Source organism: Conger conger, chromosome 12 (assembly GCF_963514075.1).
Source record: "Conger conger chromosome 12, fConCon1.1, whole genome shotgun sequence".
Classification (NCBI taxonomy): domain Eukaryota; kingdom Metazoa; phylum Chordata; class Actinopteri; order Anguilliformes; family Congridae; genus Conger; species Conger conger.
Window position 1 is genome coordinate 40,914,877 of NC_083771.1, and position 23,556 is coordinate 40,938,432.

Below are 23,556 nucleotides of genomic sequence, written 5' to 3' on the forward strand. Positions count from 1 at the left end.
TGACAAGGTCCACCATCACTTCTCCCGCTGCCAACATCCTGTCTCTCACAGAAACTGCAGATTGATACAGCTGCGTAGCAGTGGTCCCCCTAGTTCTGACTTAATAACTTTTTAATTCCATTGTTGAAGTCCATCACGTTCTTACTTTTGCTCATTATCATTCAATGCCAGATTTCTCATTTTCCGCACAAGCTTCCCTGCCACATCCAGAGGAGACAGAGTGAGAGAGAGAGAGAGAATGTGTGTGAGTGAGAGTGAGAGAGAGAGCGCGCAAGAGAGAGAGTGTGTGTGTGTGAGAGAGAGAGAGAGAGAGAGAGAGAGAGAGAGAGAGAGAGAGAGATGAACCGAGCAAGAAAGAAACCATTTAATGGATGACTGAGCAAATTAAATTTGAATTTGCTGAATGGCTTTCATCATCTCTGGATTTCAAAAAAAGGTGTTTTACAAACTTTGAGATACCATCCTTTGAAGGAATCCATAGCTTCAAAAGGAAGATCTACGAGTACTGCTAGAAGGTGAGAGTGTCTATATTTTGAAATGACAAAGCATACATATTAACACATAGACAACAGCAACTTCATTATTGACACAAATAAAGCAATATCCAAGCTTCACTGACACTTCTATAGGACATATTTTATGACATGTTTGTGGGATAACATATGGTACAGAGGATGCATTTGGCACCCAAGAGGGATCTCTGTTCTGTCATCCACCACTGAGCTTAACTATTGCTTCTTTTTCATGTATTTTCTTGAAAGACTTTTTCCAGACAGAGCTGACACATTTAAAGATGAGAAAATAATAACTCAAGAAATCTTTACACAGTGTATGGCCTCATCTGCGCCATGAAAAAAGCACCATCATTGAGACTCCATGGATTAAAATATTAATAAAAAAGAGGGATGCAATTCCCATTATAAACCTCATGAAATATGTATGCTCTGGATGAGTTATCCAGTGAATGCTACTGCATGTATCGGGGAGATGAGCAGAGTTCATTTTCTGGTCTGTTGACAATTCTAATGCAAACCATAAGTAATATTACTCAAAAGTGAAGGGTACAGGTAGAATATTTAGGAATCACAATTATACTTAATCCATAATGTGATTCAAAGCAGAATTGCTTTCTGTCTTTTGTGGATTTTAGACAACAGGATATACACTCAGTGAGCAATGTATTAGCGATAAGGTATTCAGTTAGCAATGAGGTATTTATTCAACTTATTTTTTTGACTTATTGGTCTTTTGCTGCTGTAGCCTGTCCACTTAGACGTTTGATGCATTGTGTGTTAAGAGATATACTACTGTTGTAATGTGGTTATTTGCGTTGCTGTCACCTTCCTGTAAGTTTTGACAAGCCTGGCGCTTCTCCGCTGACCTCTTTCATTAACAAGGCGTTTTTCGACACAGAACCACTGCTCACTGGATGTTCTTGGGTTTTTCGCACCGATCTCCGCAAACTCTAGAGACCGCTGCGCGTGAAAATCCCCGGAGATCAGCCGAGACACTCGAACCGGCAATCGTTCCACGGTCAAAGTCACTTGGTTCACATTCCCAATTCTGACATATGGTCTGAACAACAGCTGAACCTTGTCACTGTGACTGCATGATCTTATCAATTTAGTTTCTGCCACATGATTGGCTGATGAAATCTTTGCATTAACAAGCTGGTGTACATGTTTGCCTAATAAAGTGATCACTGAATGTACAGAAATATACAAGATATGTCCCTATACTCACTATTGTACTTAAACATGTTGCTATTACATTGTAATAAAACAAATATTACATTGCAACTAGTTAGGTTTGTACATTTGTAAAATGTATAATGCTATGATGCAGTCAGTTAACCCAAAAGCACGAGCCTCATTGTTTCTTGATTTAAGGACCTGTCTGAATCTGGCTCCAGGCCTTAGGGGACACACAGTCCTCACCAAAACGGCAGACAGAAAGAAGGAGGCTTGACTGCGCCTTGGGGAGTATGGGTAACTAAAGGAGAGATGCTACCACAGGCCATTCAGTTGTAAAGTCCACGATTTGACGCTAGGGCAGATGTCAGTCGGGGGGGGGCAGGTCTGACGTGATGTGATGTGACACTCCCCTCTAGACACTACACTTGTCACCGGCTCAGCTGGGTACCTTCTCTGCTGGCCTACAGTCCTCAGGACTACTGAGTGCAATACAAGTTATTGTTATTCTCAGTAAAAACACTGTTATTCTGGCCAATTCATTATGAATTTTTACAGGAGTACAATAGAATTTTTCCGACCAAGGAATTTAACCAATGCTCTCGTAGCTGTCATGTCCAACTCCTCCAGCTGAAGGAAATACAGGGTATGTTATGGGCCAAATGCATGCTCATCACATATGACCTTCACACTGATCATCAATTTGACCTGCCTCTTCCCGTAATTTGATCACAACATGATCACAACGAATTAGTATGCATCTATTAATTGTTAATTGGGGGCTGGCTTTGACCACAGTTACCAAATATTTGGCCAATGTCAGGGAAGAGCAGAATGAACAGATGTTAAATGTTCATTCATCTAACAACTAACAAGACAGCACCCTGGCCTGAGTAATAATGACACAAATGTTGCCCAAGGCAATTTCAACTTGCATGGTGTATTTGACAGTCTATAAAAGTCTGCTTGGTGTGTCCTACACGAGACACTCAAGAGCATATATTTGTTTGTCCTGGAAAGCAAAATTAGGCTTGATTATTCCCATTAATATACAGTCACCAAACGACTCATGGAGGGCATTCTACCCTTCCAATTCATTCATTCATTCATTCATTATCCTAACCTGCTTATCCTGAACAGGGTTGCAGGGGGGCTGGTGCCTATCCCAGCATACATTGGGCGAAAGGCAGGAATACTCCTGGACAGGTCGCCAGTCCATCACAGGGCACATTCACTCACACACTCATACCTACGGGCAATTTAGACTCTCAAATCAGAGTATTTGGACTGTGGGAGGAAACCAGAGTACCCGGAGGAAACCCACGCAAACACGGGGAGAACATGCAAACTCTGCACAGAGAGGGCGATTCGAACCCAGGACCTCCTTGCTGTGAGGCGGCAGAGCTACCCACTGCACCATCCGTGCCGCCCCTTCCAATTCATCTGTAGAGGAATTGCTCTCCATTGAAGATGGAAACTTTCCTTTCCACTCATAGAGCATGTATAAAGAATTTCTGGTGACTCAGCCACCCACAGGTATACACACACTTTTCATTTTTTATACAGTCTGGAATAAAACCCTAACAATGTCAGAGGAAAAAAACTCACGAGCGACCCTCTTGTGCTTCTCACATTTATGTTTATGGTGCCTGAGAGAGATTTGCCACTTCTATCTTATTAAAGCAAGCCTTTTCATACAGGCCTGGTACATACAGACATGCTATTTCAATCGCAGCATGATGGTGAGCACACTACTGCCTACTTGATAGGTGCCACAGAATGTGTATTACAAGTGTGTATTATAAACTCTTGATAAAAGCTGTGGATAAAAAGTAGACATTGGAAAGGTTCAGGGGTTCAGTCAGACTCCTGAGTGTTATTTGTGCTCCTTGTCATTGCAGGTATTGGAATAAACCTTTCGTAAGTTCGAGAGACATCCTTTTTTTCCTAACACTTGGCTTCGGTAATCTGATTAGGACCATAGCTACGTAGAAGGAGCAGGTCAAAAGGTTATAACAATACATTTCGAAGGGCAAAATCAAATGGTGTACTGTTATGTACTATGCGATATGTTGGTGCATGCTGGTGTAGCCTCCCTCTAGTAATCCGGCAGAATGTGTCTTGGTGTCAGCTGACACATGCTGCTGTCCACTTTTGTGGGAAAAGGTCAGCTCACCATTGAAAAAATGTGATAGACATCATCAGACCCTCACCGTCACTATAAGGGATACAATTACGATTGACACATTGCCATTCAGATATCAAACGGGAGAGGAAAAAAAGACCTCATTTATGAAATAGCTTCATTGATTTCCCCTTCAAATGGAAAAAGGAATGATCAATTATTTCACTTCAAAGTTCAAGAAATGGAATATAATAATGATTAAAAGAATTTCAGTAAAGAATACACCATTTGTTCATTTCTATGCGTCCCTCCATGATGCAAGACCGAACATTTACTTTCTCAGCTTTAAAGGGAACTCACCAAATGTTAGGTCAGTTGAGCACGTCCTAATTTTAATCAAAACTGAGTTTAATTTAATCATGTTTTCTGTTATAAATTTGTAATTATACATGAAAATGAAAACTGAGCCTGAAAGTGCCCACTGTCCATTAACCTCCACTTCCTTCCTGGTGGCAGAGCTATCTTCAAACATGAGCTATTCTGCCCTGCTGGCAAGTCAAGCCAAAACAATTAATAAAAAATAATTGGGGGTTAAATGTAGAGGTGTAGTTCCCCATCTACCACGACAGTCACTCAACAAGAAATTAATTTAATCTATGGGGGGCTTGGAGCTTTTCCCCTGTTTTACAGTTTGAGATGGGCTTCAACTGTTTGGATTATTTATAAGAAGAAAATACTGCTTCTCCGTTAAATTTGTAGCCAAGAGTTTGTACTTATTCTTAAAACAGTAGTAAGAGTGCTGCTGGGTGGCTCATCCTGTAAAAGTACCATTCCAGGGTACAGAAGTGCCCGACGGTTCAATATTCATCTGGACCCTGCAAAGCTGACTGAGGCTAGCAGCCCAGACAGGGCAATGCAGTGTGTCTCATTGCACACCAGAAACCCTGGCTGGTTAATTGGGTCGCTTACAGTCTGTTTTATGGGGAATGCGTGACATTCCAAGACTAATTTCCATGTACAAAGGAGCTGTGGTTGACATTACAGGCTTCAGAGAACAGCAGGGTGAGGTAATGAGTATTTTGTGAATACAACTGGTCATTCCAAATTAGGAGAAAAAGAGGAAAACATAAGAAAAAACAACCGTAACAACTGCCATTTTGTCTTCAGTTGTTAATACAAACAGTTTCCTAACATGGGGATGTCCTAAGTTAAACTTCACAATCACAAATCCCATGCAAGTGTATGGCTAACTTTAATATTATTCCTTTATCATGGACCATAAAGTAGTAATTACTTGCTCATATTGTAACCGGCAAGATGGGATCAAGGTAAGACAACCATATGAAGAAAAATTCCAAGCATATAAAATTAAATGAGACCAGCAAATTTATATTCATGTGTACTCCATCAAAGAAGGAAATGGAGTGAAAAGTGAAAAATTCCAATTGTGGATTGGGCCACACTGAAAATGAATTTTATCAGGGCTCATTGTATTGATTGCTAATTGTAGCTCATCTGCTATCGATTCAGGAGAGCACAGTCAAGTGTATGCTTTCCTTCAAAGCATGCACGCTACAGATATAAATTGAAGGAAGACATGTGCAGGTTACATGCAAGCTTGATCACTTAGCAGTGGTTGGTGGTAAGCATTGAGACATTGAGCAAGCCAAAAATAAAATAAAACAGACAGATGAGGAGCTGCTCTATTGCACCAATATGTAAGCAAGCTAAAACTAACCCCGCATTCCACAGCCTAATACCTACCTTTGCTGCAATAACAAAAATAATTTTACTAAAACTAGGCCAAGTAAAGATTCAAAATAAAAACAATTCAATAAAATCCAGGCTATGCTTGAATTTTGCCGTGTTTCTGACAAAGCAGGTCCAATGGCAGACTGAAAGCTGTGGCCTGATAATGTAGTGTATAAAAAAGAAAGCTGCAGCCTGCTAGAAGTGGCTAAGGTTCCACACCACCAAGCTAAGCCATCCACACTTGACACTCACTGCCTTTGTGCCTTTTTTACAACTTGCCACTGCCTAACTTGCTGCAATAGATGCAGGTAAATCAAAACATAAGCTATACTAAGAACAGCGAGAGAAACATTGCATTACATTATTGTCATTTAGCAGACGCTCTTATCCAGAGCGACGTACAGTTGATTAGACTAAGCAGGAGATAATCCTCCCCTGGAGCAATGCAGGGTTAAGGGCCTTGCTTAAGGGCCCAATGGCTGTGCAGATCTTATTGTGGCTAGACTGGGATTAGAACCACCAACCTTGCGTGTCCCAGTCATTTACCTTAACCACAACAATGAATATCCTAAAATCAGAATGCAAGTATCTGATAGCTCTCCTGCGAGCTCATGGCAGTGCACAGGCATCTAGCGAGAACTGGCAAGTTACAACTACCGTAAGTTTTAAATTCTTGCATTAAGCCACAGCAGCTTTAAAGACACCAAATACAATGTCATATTTCTTTGCGTGAAAATCCCAGGAGATCAGCAGTTCCTGAAATACTCAAACCACCCTGTCTGCCACCAACAATCATTCCATGATCAAATTCACTTAGATCAAAATTTTTCCCCATTCTGGTGGTTGATGTAAACATTAGCTGAAGCTCCTGACCTGTATATACATGATTGTATGCATAGCACTGCTGGCACACAATTGGCTGATTAGATAATCGCATGACTAAAAGTAAAAGGAAAAGTACTGCCAGTGTCAAATGGTCATGGTTGCTCCTGATTGTACCTGCAGGCTGAGGCCACCTTCCGCATCTTCACTGAGCAAAAAACGTTCCTCACACCTGTTTGGCTCAAGAATGGGGAATTTTCCAGAAGGTCATATTGAGCTATAAGAAAGCTGTTTTCTGAAATATGATTTTGAGACTTATAGCACATCTGAGTAGGTGTGTGTTAACCTCTCCTACTTGCAAATAAAATGTGTTAGGCTTAAAGCGTGTTATCTCTTACTCATATTCTCTCCATCTCTTGTCTCTTTACGTGACAAAATTCTATGAGAGATGACGATTTAGAGATCCAGAGTTTCGTTATCCTGGTGTTCCAGGCTCATGTAACTTTCGCAATTAAATTTTGAAGCAGTTTTTCTCAAAAACATGGTTTAGTGGCACTCAAAATTAAATGGGCACAACTCCCTTGGTATTTGAAGTAGAGAGATAACTTTGGTATTGTTACAAAGCTTATATTCTTCTCCTTCCACTAAAACTCAAAATACATTTTGAGGTCAATACGACTGAATGTCCGTTTCACTTGTGTATATACGACACATATACACAAGTAAAATTGATCTTTCAGGGCATTTCGGGGAGTTGATTTGACTGACATAAATTGGGGAGGGGGACGTCAAATGAGGATCATTTCACACCACTGTGTGAAAAGGATATTGATTAGAGGGGAACGGAAAATTGCTACACGATGATGTAAAATCTTGTAAAATCTCATTTTCCAGGAAGTGAATGAACAAAAACTTTGGAAAATACACAGGTACGCAACAGTTGGAATTAAAAGCACTGAATTACTCGCTGGATAGAAATGACGAAGAGCTACAACAAAAATATATTGACGTACAAATTTGAATCGGGCCTCCTGCTGTAGGGAATGCATATGGTACAATTTAGAAGTAACATTAAACGAAACACCAGCTTTTCTCTCTTCAAATTACAGCTAATTAAAACCCAGAGTGAGTAATTACAGCTCCCGTGAATTAATGGGAATGTCAGGCCTGTAATGGAACATGTAGTGCAGTGGCACAGCATCAAGCCTTTAATCTCAAATTCAGTAAAACGCAATGATGAAAAGCCTGGAGAGCATGATTATTATACTCAACATCAAGTTTTCCTTATTTTCAGTGAAGATAAAACACAACCAAAAAACACGACCGTGCAATTAAACGATTCCAAAAACTCAATCCTACTTAGCTTGTGAGACAATGAGACGCTGTATATGCACAAATGCTTATCACGAAGAGATAAAAATGCTGTACGAAGAGTTAGCGCTCCCAGCATAGATTTTGGTGATTCGTGCTGGTCAGAACTATGGAACTTGCGACTGACTGATAGGTCAAGTTAAGAGGGCTAGAGATGCTAGCTAATGAATGGAGGCCCACTACTAAGCCCCAAAAGGCTGTGGAGTGGAGGCTCTCCAACTGCCTCCACTCCAGCAGCCATTCCTGCACTGTGTCCCATCCCGGGCATCTAACCTCCCACGACTAGCTGCATGAATCTGGGCGATTGATGTTTCCATATGAATAATTTGCAGGAAGCTGTTCACCCAATGAGACCAGGACAAAGAATGGAGCGGCTTCCACCTTTGTGCAAGTGTCTTTTTAGCTGCAGTGAGGCCAGCCAACCATACACATTTTTGAGGTAGAGATAAATCAAATTTTGCATTGTCATTCAAAATTAGTATGCTGAGACAGCATGGAATATCTCTGTTTACAATATTGGATAAAGTTGCGGCCATTTGTGGTTCCAAAACTGTATATGAAAATAGTTCTGAGGAAAAGCTATGAATATTTTTTCGAAATAAACTTTTTTTTTTTTTTTTTTGGGGGGGGGGGGTTACTAAATTTTCTCGTGAAATGGATTGAAATTAAAGCATTAGTAACTTAATATAATTTAAATTCACTGCTATTTGCTACTTTAGTTTCAGCTATATTGATGGACAGTTTTTTATTACAAATATATGACTTTCAAATAGTTTGTCTGTAAACTACTACATTTGTTCAGTGGTGCAATATTTGATTTGCCAGTTTGCATCTGTAGGCTGCTTTCATTTAAAAATAAAGTGATTTTCCACTTAAGAACATAAATGTTTTATGAGGTGCAGTGTAAGTAGACATCTGGTGTTACATCAGTTTCAAATAATTTACATGTAGTTGAGTTCATCTGACGGGTACTTATTAAAAGTCTGTTGGATTAACAATAGGAAGTTAAGTTACTGAATAATGTAGCAAATTTTTCATAAGAAAAACTTAGTTTATCTAGGGGAAGTTAACTTTAGTTAACCTAATCAGTGGAAGTCACATATACTTAATAATGTTGCATGCAACCACTGCCCATCATTTTATCAAGTAATTCATAAATGTTTTTGAGTGCACAATGCTTGCTGCGAAAAAAATAAAAAACATCTAACTTAATCCAATTTCCTTCCAAGCCCCAAGGGATTTTGCAAATGTCTTTATCAAGCTCTGCAGTACAGATTAGCATGCATTTCAGCTGATGGGTGTTCTTTTGTGAAACCCCTAGCCACTGAAATAATGGTGTTTGATAGGGGGGGGGGGGGGGGGTTGCAGAAAGGATATCATAGATTAAACCTGGACTCATGCTGACAACATTTTGGCAAAGGGGCTTCTTTAAAGAGAGGAAATGTATGTCTTGCCTCCTCATACCTGCAGGATACAGAGCCGCTGATAAAAACCTAAAATAACTCAGAATATGGCTGCATTCCTCTTTTGGAGAAATAGAGCTCTACGTCTATATGCTGTAAATTGTTTCTGCCTATTCACAACATCCCGGGCACTCATACGTACGTATCTCTGTGTATTGAAAATGTATGATGGCTTTCTTTTCAAGCTTCTAGATTAAAAATGGGGTTGCACAACATCAATGCATCACAACTGGGACGCAAGCATGCACACACACACACACACACACACACACAGGCGACATCTTACCTGGAGCACTGGGCTCTGGTCAAAGTTGTAGGCACTCGGACGTCCCTCAAGTGTGGAGAATGCCACGTTTCCGCCTGTCAGGGGTGAGATATCGCTGAATTCGTCTGTGCAGAGGGCTGTTCTTTCATCATCTCCGGGACGGATGTATCCCTTGCCATCTTTCCCATAAGTCTTTTTGCAGGAGGCACTATAGTACTGGTAAGGTAGCCAGGGCCCTCCATCTTTCAAGCGCTTATAGATGGCAAAGCTCTCAGGGCGGCTGGTGTGGAACTTCAGCCGGACGTATGTGATCTCGAACGCTTTCCCTGTGGACAATGGAAACGGCGCTCTCAGTGGGGAAATAGACAGAGAGTGAGCAGCAGAATGTGCAGAATGAGAACTATAATGCGAAGATGAAGACAATGGTACTTTATTGTAGTTTACAACTTACAGTCTTTGCAGTCGTTTTTGCAGTAAAAGGAAAGAAGTCAAGAGGAAGAAATATAATAATGAAAGAAAGCAATTAGACATTCCGTGTAATATAAGGCATCTGGTCTTTAATAGTGAGGCTTCTTGTTTTTGCCCCACATGGCTCCGCGCAGATCTTTGAGGTGGGAACTTGGTCTGATTCTAAATTACAAATAAGCTCTCAGGAATTTTTTCGTGGCCGTGAATATACTTCATATAAAACTGAAAGTAAAAATGTTGCAATCATAACCTGATTCAAAAACTTTTGAATCAATGAATTTTAGCCCTGATAATATGAAGGCCAAAATGAATAATATTCCCCTCAAATGAAGACAATTATCAAAAAATTATAATAATTGTAACAAGGTCGCATTTGCAGCATGGAAATAATAGTCTTTTCCCTTTACACAGCGTTAATTGCACTGCGGGGTTACACCGTATTGATGTGGCCACAGACTATTACACTTGAAGATTGAATTGTACTTGTGTTTGTATTCCAAAGCTGCTACAATACCAAAAAGGTTAATACAGAACGAAAAACAACTTCCAAATTCTGTCATAACAGAATCCACACATCAAGGAATTAAACATCATGATTTTGTGGAGATTTGCCAGGCTTTCATTAATGATCAATTCAAATTATGTTAAAAGGGATGGAGAAAATGGAGATGAAGAGACAGTGTGAGAGAAATGTTAAATATGTTAATTTCTAAATTATGAATCTCTGAATCTCAGTAAAAGGTATCACTGTATAATTTTTCCTACCGCTGGTGGGATATAGTAGGACTGTTTCGGTTGGAAAATCCACTTTGAGGTGAATAAATATCTATGATATATATAATACACTTAGGTGAATTCAGTTCACACAGAAAATGACATTTTGATGTTTGAATAAATAATTGAGGGTCGCGGTCACAAAACGGGTACTGAGATATCAGCTCCTGGAAAGAGAATCTAATTTGAAAGAAGGATGCCAGGACAACATTTTCAGGAATTGTGAATCACTTGTACGCAACAACAAATACACTTGCAGTGGCAGGTGTTATTGGCTCCTCATCCTTGAGACGCAGGTGACTGGGCTTTTTGCATTCCCCTCACAGCGCTCGGGTGAATAATATCAATACTCCTTCAGCTCCAAGTCACTTCACAACTCTTCCTCCAGGGTCTAATTTTCCTTTTTTTTGCACCTTTGCACTTCATCTCCTCTTAGCCACTACTTCACAGTCTGCAATCAGAGCAAATGTATTACTTAGAGCATTTTGTGCTCTTATCTCCTGGATTTGAGCAGAGGTACAAGCACCAAGATGTTTATTCGGGAGAACTCTTGCACAAGGCTGCCATCTCTTAATGTATGGTGTCTTACCGATCCAACTAATGATTTCCTCAAAATTAAATTAGATAGAGGCACAGGGACTTCCCAGGGAGTGGGGGACTTTTCATTAATTTGCTCCTGAACTTTTTGGCAGCCTGTAAGCGTATTCTTGTTGCTTCAGCTTCAAAATACCAATGTAGAAGTTGATGAATGCCTTCCTGTTTAGTTTTTTTTTATTTTTATCAAATGAAATAGGCAAGGCACAGACATTATTATTTACTTCTGCTTGCTTGGGTCCATAGTCATCACTGGCTAGTATTGTTGGTTTTCACAGAATGTTAGCCAGTCCCTATGCACCTATGCATATGTGAACCAACAAAGCAATGTGAGCTGTGGACAACTAGATCACACTGCTAGATGTGATGAAAATGATCAAATATGAAGCGGTTTCCTTGCTGTTTGAAATAGGTAATACACTGAGTCGTTGATTCTTGTAAGAGAACAAGACAACAACGACAACAACAACAACAACAAACAATCCAGAAAAGTACTTAAAATAAGCAGTTATTACAGTTTTTAAAAGTTTCCTGCTGGTTACACACAGTGAAGCAACAACCATATAGATTGCAATTTTCAAAGAAAGCACTGAGTGGCATGCAGTCCTCTTCTATAAAAGAAAGAATGGACACATCCTAGTGGAAAATGAAGAGCACATGTAGAAAATGAGTGTGCAGGTGCTAGGACTGAGAATGTTACTGAGCCGGGGCATTAGATGAATTGCTCACCTAATTACTCTGCAACTGGAATATTTTTCAGCACTTTCTCCTCATTTCAGATAATGTCACTCAAAAAACAAACAGTCAAACAAACAAACAGAAAAACCAGCAAGAACAATGCAATTGCCTCACAAAACTGAGTGAAATAAAAGATTTGGTTCAAGCAAGGTCTATTGTATGTATGTCTACCTGCGGAGCGACCACTAACAGAGCTTAAGCAGCAGGAGAAGCTGACACTACAGGTAAAATGGTGGAAGTTATGGAGATGCTTTCCACAGAGCGGGGAATGCGGAGCTGTCTGAAACAGAGTCCCCTTTGGTCTCGTGATTAGCTCATGTCTCTGTTTCATGACAGCTGCCACAGCCGAAGGCATGACTCCGTGCCGCGTTGGCTTTGTATTAGTCATGAGCTCTGTGATGAAATATAATCAGATGTTTTAATTCCTTTCTTGGTGGCAGTGCCACACACTTTACACAGACTTAGTAGAATCGTTGCTCATTAATTTGATTCCCCAATCCCTTTTTTGGTTTTTAAACATCCCAGGACAGAAGGAGGTGGAGAGTGAAATTTTGCAATGAACATCTTGGCAGGAAAATTTCGGATGCTTTTTGAATATTATTTTTTGGTAAAAGGGCCCACTCTGATTCATCAAGAAATATACTTTTTTTCAGTTAATATCAGTTACATTTACTTGAGGAGTAAATAAATGACATAACTTTTCTATTTGCCAACTATTATTCATTTTGTATGTATCGAGCACCGCTGTGGTGCACGGCTAAAGCATCGGACCTTGCTGCAGGCATCAGGACCGGGGACCGGGGTTTGTGTCCCGGTCCTGGCCCAAAGCCAGGTACGGGCAGCACACAAGAGACCGGCGTAGTTGGACCACCGCTCCAAGGATGGGGGGAGGATCGCTGCATACAAAAAGCCCCCCAGATTTCCCTGGAATCAGGTCCACAGCATCAGATGATGCAGCTTGAAGTAGCCTTATCGATCTCCTTCCCGCCGGGGTCAAAGTGGAGTTTCCTCAACGCGGGTGACTGAAATATTGTACCCTGTCTGTACATTGTGAAGCAAGAAGATGTGTGTCATCGAGAGTTTCGTAAGTTGAATCCCACAAGATGAAAAGCCGCTAAACTAACGTTAAATTAGAACACGCATGTCATTGTGTATATCTTTACTTACTTCAACCAAAAACTGAAACATCAGAAAGAGTTGAATACATTATAATGCACATTCTGTGAAGAAAATAATGGTCTTTTTTCCAGTGTATTACCAGTGATCATTTCTCACAGCAAGGCTTTTTTAACATCTTTCCACCCCAATGACAATTTTATTCCACTACAGTGAAATTGGCTGCGTACCATTTAGTCTCCCCAGGGAACAGTTAACCGGTATACTAGAAACAATGAGTTAGAAATCATGCACCAGACAATGAGGCAGAAAAAGGAATCAAAACATATTACATCGCGGTTTACAAAATTCTTTCAATTCGTTCAAATACGTTTGGGATCCACAGTCAGCCAGTTAGCTCGTTATCTTCTTCACCGACAGCCATGTTACCTTCATCGCACTGGTTCGTTTAAAGCAAACTGCCCTTTTGAGATTTGTGGTTGATGTGTATAGGAGAGGGATTGATGTGGATTTTCTAAAATTAAACTAGACAGTAACTGATGCAACTCTTTCTGCAGATCAAAACACATGCAAATTCCTCTCGGAATGTAGATGTACTCACTAAATTCTTAAATTTCATTTGAACTGTTTTTGTTTTATATTTACATTTTAATTATGTTTATGAAATTCTTTATTAATTCTAAATGACTCTTTCATTATAAGGAATCCCAAAAGATGAACATTATGACAAGTCTGATTTTGATAGGCAGAAGTATAGTCTCCTGAGATCCCGTTCAGGGATCATTGGATTAATGCACTTCCAACGTGTCCACAATCTGCATTCATTGAAACAGTCCACAGAGCAGACTTCCCTGGTAGCATAGCAACAGTGCAGCTGTAGCAGAACAACCTTAAGATACGCATGTTAACAACATAAAAACAGCTGTCTGACCCATACTTGTCCACAGGAAATGATGTTGAGACTCAGCTTGCAGTCAAAATATTTATACTAACATTTACAGGAAGGTACCATTTGGCATCTGTGTCCAGAGGATATATTTGAAGTGTCACTGAGAGGAAGTAGTTTGCATGTTGAAATGCGTGGGAGTACACTGAGAACATCTTGTGAAAACGTGCAATTTAAGGCTGTGCAAATGATGTGGCAATACCGTGACCATAATTAAACCTTTGCCAGCGTCTATTAAATGGTTACAGTGCTAAATATTTCAAGAGACAGGGCAATATCAATATTCATGGCAGTCTTTGGAGCATGTGTAAACACATCTGATTTGTAATTGCAGATGCTTTTTCATCCTAAGGCTTATCAACATTCTCCTCTCCTCCAACGATGCCATCTACTACTTAAGGGACAATACCCTATGAATGAGTCAGTTATGAGGAAATAATAGCCCGACAAGGTGGTGCTATGTTTAACACCCTGAAGGAAGAGTTATTTACATTACATTACAGGCATTTGGCCGACTCTCTTATCCAGAGCGACGTCCAGTTGATTAGGCTAAGCAGGAGACAATCCTCCCCTGGAGCAATGCAGGGTTAAGGGCCTTGCTCAAGGGCCCAACGGCTGTGCGGATCATATTGTGACTATACGCTACTATAATAAGGGTATTATCCCACTAATATCACAGCTAACTTGCCAAAGTAATGTAGTTATAGGCAATTTACTTTTAGTTTTAGTTAGAAACAAATGTATTAATTGAAGCTGCATCATCACCAAAGAAAATAATAGTAAGTAATTTATATAAATTTGACACTGTGACTTCAGTGCCATGCAACTGAACGGAGCCCTTTCCATTTTGAACTGAAGAATAGAAAGACCTCAATATTGAGTTGAATTACACAGCACAGCTATCAAAATCAACTGGCAAGTCTCGTTCTTGCAGCCAGTCCAGCAAAACGACATATTAAATTATAACATACTTCACAATATCTGTAGTTTACAGAGAATCTCAGTGTACTGAATATATTTCAGCATCTCGGGGCATTCTGTGTCTACGCATATTCACTTCCTGTGGTTTTATGGAGTGAATTACAGACACTAAATGTTTGATCATTCTCTTCTCACTCGTTGTGTTTCATTTGCACTTTGTTGTACTTCGCTCTGGATAAGAGCGTCTGCTAAATGCCACGTAATGTAATGTAATGCAATGTAATAATGTAATGTGTGTTGTAAGTTATGTTATTATTATTGCATAAGTTACATTATTATTATATTTCCAACAATGCAAAGTGTAGCCTTACTCAATGCAATGTAGCCTATGGTAACATATTTTTGTCGCCAGGTCGACTACTTGCATGAATTCGAAATGCATTGCTTAGTACCTAGTGTATGTTGTACGCATTGATATTTGTTGGATATTTTAGCTGTGAAAAAATTCTACACACCTGTTCGATCTGTTCTCATTCGTAAAGTTATACAGAATAATGCACACCCACGTGACACGTGTCTATATTATTTGCCCAAGGTGTGGTTATTTTTCAGTGCCATGGTATAAAACTGTGATAGCAAATCATAAGGTTGGGGATTTAAAAGAAACAATCATATTCTGGAACGGCATTTAATAGATTCATGAGAATTAACATTGTTAGAAAATAGCATTGTTACACTGGTAGAATATAACATTTGTATGGTTGGTGTAGACAAATAAACACATATTTAAACAAAATAGCACACTTTTGGTGCAGCTAGAACATCGCCAGTTTAATACAACAATGGAGAATGGAACCAATTGCTTTCAGTTTTGCATGTTTGCATATTTTCCTTCTAGACAGGAAGTTCTTCCTTCTAACATCAGACAATAAAAACCAGATGCGGATCGCCTTGCGTGTGTCTGGGAAACGCTTGACCCTGTCTCCTGAACTGACAGACTGCCCTGCCATTTTTGTATCCCTCTTGTGTTTTGTTTGTTCTCCACGTAAATTCTTGACCTGGCTGTAGCCTGTCCCTGTGGCTCTTTTCATGTGTGAGGGTATGTGTGTTGTTTTAAAGTTCCCTTTGGCTGCAGCTTGTTTTGATTGGACTGGAAAGAAAACAGAGACGACAGGAAGAGCCTCAACTACAGCACAGCTGGGAGAGGCACCCACATTAAAAGGGAAGAAACCACAATCCTCTCTGTGTGCAAAGAAACACAGGACTGACTATCTGCCCCCTTCCTTACAACTACCCACCAACTATTAACTGGATGTAGTGGGATGCCATATCTCTGGCCATTGCCATAACCATTGCATTGCACAGGGCAATCCTACCTTGCACCTGCAGATCAACCATCCCGTCTGTTTTTATTTCAACCCTAATTTGGCACACCTGATTCTACTAATTAGCAGCTCAACAAGATTTAGCTGTTGAATGAGGTGTGCTCTGTTAGGGTTGGAGTGAAAAGATCTAGGAGATCTCCAGGAGCAGGGTTGGGCACCACTGGTATAGTATATTGTACTTGTAATGTTGTACTTTACACTTTAACAAGAACTCTCAAGGGCTTAGATGTTTGATACCATCGTATTCATTAAGATAAGAAGTATGTTCGTATTAGTAATGCATGCACAGGCACACACTAATGAATGAACCTACATTAATTCCCCATTTTAATGTAGTATTCAAAAGTATTCTTAGACCAATGATAGCACATTAAAGAATATAACCTTGCCTGGTGGCTGCCTACTCCAACCTTTGCATTTTTTCCACATAGCTGTGAAATCACAGAATTCTGGATGAAAATTAGGTAATTGTACTATTCTACAATCTTGATACAACAATACAAACATAGTGTTTGTTTACATTGACCCAAATTATGGCATGAATCCATGATGCACAACACAGGTGAAAAATGTTATCGACAATTTTACTGCCGCATAAGGTTTAAGAATACAATGTACCTTATCAGAACAGTGAGCCCATTGTTCTTTCCACAATAAAGGGCCAGACATGCTCATGTTTTCAATATTCTCTCTCTCTCCCTCTCTCCATACATAAATTCAATTTTCTCAAAATTCACAATTACAGAGCATTTGTGGTGGACCTCTGCTTCAGTGGACTGTGACCAGCCATGTCTGTATTTCTCTATTTGCCACTTAAAAGTTCCCTGAAGAGGAGCACTGATATATGTCTTCAATTATCTGAACAGCATGACTTTAAGCCATGTGCAGGCTGATGCAGTTTTGCATACAAGTGCTGAAGCATTAAATAAGAGCACAAAAGGTACATTTAAAAAGACAGCCATTCTGCTCTGGGGAATTTCAAGCTTTTCCTTCCCGTTGAAATACACTTCATATGACTTTTACCATTCTTCTAACACTTTACGAGTCCTCTAAAGGCTTTGTTTTTCAGGCTCCAGGCTGTAAACTGAATATGAAAAAGTTAGCTATACAGGACAAGCCATCAAGAGTACTCTACCCTTATACAGCCTGCGATTAGTCAGGAAAGCAGCCAGACGGTTGAGAATGTGTGATTACGGCTCTCTTACCCAAGTGCAGGGTGAGGTTGACAGACGCGGGGTGCTGTACTCCGTAAAACATGGACTGGCTCTGCCACCAGGTGGGCTCCTCGTCGCTGTGGAAGTCGGTCAGGCTGGAGACGTTGTGGTGTCTCTCGGGGTCCGCGGCGTCGCAGCGGTGGCACGACCGCATCGGGCCGGCTTGCATGCAGTAGTCCTCCGCAGGGAGACCGCACGCGTTCGAGGCCGTCACGGTCCTGTTGAAGGCGGCGTTCTCAAACTTCGGCATGCAGCGGCTGAGGGAGCCCTGCTCGTCATAGCAGGAGTCCATGCCGGCTGACGCCAGGTGTGAGCCGAGGAGCAGCAGGAGGAGCGGGGCGTTCTCCATGGCAGTGCAGGCCGGGGGAAGCAGGCAGACGGACGGGGAGAGAGGCACTGGAGGAGCGCACACATGGGACACAGGACTCCGAGCTCTGCTGGGCTCCTCGGTCCGCCCGTTCTCCCCCTGCTCCTCACCACTTCCATGTGCCCTCCCACTGCGAACTTCAGAGGAGCTGTTCTCTGATCTTCAGGCACGAGGGAGAGGGCAAATCTGGGACAGAAATGTTCTAGCTGTTTGCCCCCAACTGGATGAAATGGTAGCTACACTAGGAGTAACACTGGTTGGGATTAATTTAGCCAGGAGGCGCAAGATATTATAGGCCAAATGTCCATTTTTTATTGTGGTATTTACATAATACATGTGAGAAGATGTGTTGCATTTCAGCTTCCACTAAAAAAAAACTGCAGAACTGCAAAAAAAAACAAAGAAAACTGAAAACAACAAATGTATTAACCTTGTTATTCCACCAAGTTCCTAAGAATTATTCATATGAATATATTTTATGTAATTATATAACAGTTTTATTATACAATGCAGTGGATGATAATATTATAAATGTGTATTATATTAATTAATTACTACAAGATACACTCAATGATCACTTTATTCGGTGGACCTATACACCAGTTAATGAAAATATTCCAATCATGTGGAAGCAACTAAATGCATAAAAGCTTGCAGACATGGTCAAGAGGTCTATTTTTCAGACCAAATGTCAGAATGAGGAAGAAATGTGATCTAAGTGATTTTGACCTGCTGATCTCCTCTAGCGTTTGCAGAGAATGGTGCAAACAACAAAAAACATCCAGTGAGCAGCAGTTCTGCAGGCAAAAAATGGCTTGTTAATTAGAGAGGTCAGAGGAGAAAGGCCAGACTGGTCAAAGCTGACAGGAAGGTGAGAGCAATACAAATAACCACACATTACAACAGTGTTATGCAGAAGAGCATTTATGAACACACAACATTTCAAGCCTCAAAGTGTAGAGGCTACAGCGGCAGAAGACCAAAGAAGTTAAAAAGTTAGTTGAATAATCACCTAATAAAGCGCTCACTAAGTGTATATATCTTTATAGAAAGCAATATATCAGATGACACTATATTTATAGAACAGAGTGTGGTTTGAATAGAAAGCTTGTGCGGTCGAGTTTATATTTTTTTTACATGAAAGCTCATATTGCTTTTTAATATCTATTTTTGACCATTGTAATGTGATTGAATTATTTATTAGATTTGAAAATCTATTATTTTATATGTTTAATTATACATACACAGTATTTCAGAAGGCAAAACATAAGAAAGGGTTCACTCGTGACAGGAGACTACACAGAAATTATATTCAGGAAATGTTATGTTGGAAGGAGCAGCTATGGGAATGAGGCTGTGCATCTTCTTTGACTTGGTGCCTGAGAATCTTTTGTGTGATTGCTGTATGTGGACCCCTGGGGACATGCCAAAACTCTTTATCTGTGAGGGAGGTGGATGGCTAATGGGAGATGGGAATGAACCCACAACCCCTCTCTCCAAAGGTAATGCTCACCTACCATGCACAAGCAATTGTCTTGTTTGTCCTCGCTATACTGAATAGAGAACAATTCATTCATTGTTCACTCAATATACAAACAGGTTCCTGTCGATCTTGTAGTGAATTCAGTCCAGTTTACGGATGAAAACTTGATCGATGCTGTCTGAGATTGCCTCGGGTGAGTTACCCAAATGTCATAGCCCTAAGAACGAAATATCCCTTCAAGACATTGAGCTAATTTTACAGGGTTTCCCGAAACATGTCACAACAAACATTATGACGGCATTCATAGGATTGTATTGTATTGTATTGTTTTGTATGTACATATGCACTGTTTTTACTTGCACTAGCCTCACCTTTATCATTTATTATTTATGTGTATTTTTTACTTGCCTGACTGGAAGAGAACGCACAAGAATTCCAATGTACCTGTACTGTATTGTACCTGTGCAAATGGCAATAAAACTCTATTCTATTTTATTCTATTCTATTCTATTCTATTCTATTCCTGGGACTAGTCACGAGAGTCCAGGTATAGTGTGTGCCATGTTAAATCCCTTACAGGCTTCATACAGACACACCTCTAGAGTTAACAGAATGAAAGCCTGTCTTCAGGTTATTCCTGAAAAACTCACCTCACGTGTGCATGAAGTATGTCGTGCATTTTCAAGACATGTCGCTATCGGGAAACTCACCAGAAGTAATTAGACAGCCAAAGTCTGCAGAAGAACTGTGGCAAGTTCAGCAATATGTTTGGAACAACGTACCAGCTTATAAAACTGCAGGAGAGTGTACCTAAAATAATTGATGCAGTTTTTTTTAAGGCAAGGGGTGGTCACAAAAAATATTGCTTTAATTTAGTTTTTAACTGTTTATAATCTTTTTCGATATTTAAAACTGTTCATTTAGCATCTTTGCTTTATGTATTTTTTTGACACATGCCCAAGATGTTTGTGCAGTACTGTATAAATAATATACACAGTATACTGCATTTGCAAGTTTGTTAGATTTTTGTCAGAATGTTGTGCACTTCAGTGGCTCATTTAATGAGAACAATATACAATTAGTTTTTATTTCAATCGCAGATTGTATTTTTTTTTCTTCCCAAAATGTGTTGCTTAATAACATTTTGCCATCTGAAAGAACCATGGACCAAAAAGTATTAGTCTTCTCATTCTTTTTTATTCTACTCAGCCACTTGACTATTTTTCACATATTTCACACATTTGAAAAACAGGTTACCCTGAGTAAAAATGTTTATCCGTGTGTCACATGCCAAATGCAGTCCCTGCAGTCTCACAATGATGTGGGCCCCAGCGATTGGCAGATTTCTTGAAGTTGTTGCTCAATATCAGAGAATTAGTAAAGCATCCGCATGAAGATGTTTAAATAGAGTTACTAAGCTGACATCAGAGCACAGGTGGCAGGTGAAAGAGGAATTTCATGCTGAAGTATTGTCTGCCCCCAGGCTTGTTTGGCTCTGTTGACGGCTCCTGAAAGGATTTGTGCGCCACCTGAGAATGAAAATGCATATGGGTGCCAAGAGGGCTACTCCATCAACATTCATATGATGTGCTTGATGCTTGCCAGAACATGTGGCGAAATCCGGGGAGTGCACATGGCAGTTACTTTTGGTAAAATTGTGACTTGTGCTGTTGTTTTGCTACTGGCAGCATTACTGATTACTTGGCTGTGACAGCGGATAAATATATTTACAATTGTGTGGAGATATAGCCTATAGTTAAGAAGAAGAAGAAGAAGAAGAAGAAGAAGAAGAATACTACTACTACTACTACTACTAATAATAATAATAATAATAATAATAATAATAATAATAATAATAATACATATTATAATATTTGCATTTTACTTTGATTACATGTATATTTACATATACTGGATTGAGGCACGTGTCACGCTGTTGACTCCTATGCTGAATCCATGGAACAGAGGAACGGGTAATGCATCACAAAAACTGAGAAGGCCCTTTGTGGAGATGTTCTGCACAACATCTGTATGGGCAAGATAACCCATTGCCAGATGGAAAGTGGAGGAGGGGTGGATATATTTGAGTCACCGAAGGACAACACAGGATGGCCGGGATCATTGCCAGCCAGTGGAAGAGAATCGAACTTCATTACCCAACAAAGGCCAAGAATTTGCCTTTGGTCTCACCCTGGAAATAAAAAATGCATACATGAAACAAAATACAGTACAATTATACATAGTAAATCACATATAATAACGCACCATAATAATAGCTCATCATTGCATTTTGTTCAATTGACTGACTGCAGCTGGGACAAATGATATCTTATCAACACTTTTTGGCTACTGGTGCTCTGAAACGTTGGCCGGAGGACAGCCACTCAATCTAGTGTTGGAGGGGCTGACTGGAGCCAGTTACTATCACTAGCGCCTTTCTCTGCTGGTCATCCAGTTGCCTTTGCCATTTGCCAACTATTTTTCCAGCTGTGTTAACAATTCTACACATTCTGAGGTTACCAAACCATACACAAATATTGAAAACCGGAATACCGGACTTTCATACTCCCTGAAGGGCATCCAAGGTGATGGCAAACCAGCTCCTGATTAAAAACAACCTGTTAGATAAAATTATTATTACTTGTAAGATGTACTGTATAATCAATAATGGTCCTTAAATACTTAAAACCACAATCTCTACAGGTTGCTTTCCATGAGGAAGTGTGTGTGTGTGTGTGTGTATGAATGAGAAGCATCAATTGTACAGCGCTTTGGATAAAGGCGCTATATAAATGCCAACCATTTAACCATTTAACCATTTAAGTGGTGGGAATGGTTAGTCACTGTTAAAAATAATTATTTGGTTTTCTCCACATTAATCAACAAGCCACTGGACCTACACCACTCTTCCAGGGAGGGGACCTGATCAAAATATTCGTCTTCATTACCATCCCAGTGAAAAAGACCAACAAGTGCCATGCAATGCCATGTGCATACTTAAATATGTCCTGCATTTTTAGTTCAAAACGCTCTTAAAACTTAAAACCAGCTCATCAGAAGAGTCCTTTATGAAACATTCCCTGTGGACGCTTGCAAAAAAAAGTCCACAGATCCAATTAATGAGGCTTCCATTCATATCCAGAATCACTGCTGAAGTATGCAAGTCTGCATGGTATTAAAAGCAGAGCTAAAATCAATAAATAACATCCGTATAGGTTTTAGTCTGCTGTAGATGTTTAGCCACCATGTTAAGCATGCTGAGAGTTGCACCTGCAGTGCCCCTGTGAGCAAACTGTAAGGGGTCCAGTTGGTCTGCTATGGGTGAGGCCTGATGGTACTCACAACTCTCTCCGTGCTTTTAGCCGGTACGTGAAAGCCACACAGTGAAAGTAATGTAAAGCTTTGGCCCCTGGCTTCTTTGCTATGGGTGGTTGACACTTTCCATGGTTTTGGTTCAGTAGATACATTTTTGGTAAACTGATCGATTTGGGCTATCGCCTCTCTCAGCTGAATGGCACACACTTTAAGGACCCAGCCACATGGGGGCTTAATAAGAGAGAGGCAGTGACCAACGAGAGCTGAATTTTGGAGATCATTGTAATGTTATCACATGTAGTCTTGATGTCATAACTAAAACCAGAAGTTAAATCTAGCATAAAACAAGAAAGGGTCTGTTTCTTAAAATGTCTGATGCCTCACTGCAAAATTTACTCTCCACCTTATTTTAAAAAGATTTCTGGATTAGTTTCTGGTATACAGTTCTACCTAATAGTTTGCTCACTGAGTGTAGGTATTCAGACCCTTAATTCGGTACTTTTTTTAGAAGCCCCCTTGGCAGCAATGACAGCCCCAAGTCTCTAAAAGCTTTGCACACCTGGATTTGGGCCCTTTATCCCATTCCTGGCAGATCCTCTCCAGCTCCGTCAGATGGGATGGGGAAAGCCTCTGTGAACTGCCATCTCAGGGACAGTCAGAGACTTGTACCGAAGCCACTCCAGCATTGTCTTAGCTGTATGCTTCGGGTCATTGTCTTGCTGAAAGGTGAACTGTCGCCCCAGCCT

The 23,556-nt window shown here is 40.2% G+C and overlaps 1 protein-coding gene across 1 annotated transcript in view; it reads right to left on the reverse strand.

Annotated features, from left to right (window-relative positions):
- lamc3 (laminin, gamma 3) overlaps positions 1–18,065 on the reverse strand; it is a 69,536-nt gene extending 51,471 nt beyond the window's left edge. The window contains exons 1-2 of the mRNA XM_061262591.1: positions 17,637–18,065; positions 9,511–9,815 (exon numbers count right to left, since the gene is read on the reverse strand). Coding sequence (XP_061118575.1) covers positions 9,511–9,815; positions 17,637–17,994 — 663 coding nt within the window. The 5' untranslated portion in view covers positions 17,995–18,065. The remainder of the gene's footprint in view (positions 1–9,510; positions 9,816–17,636) is intronic.
- Positions 18,066–23,556: the final 5,491 nt, after the last annotated feature.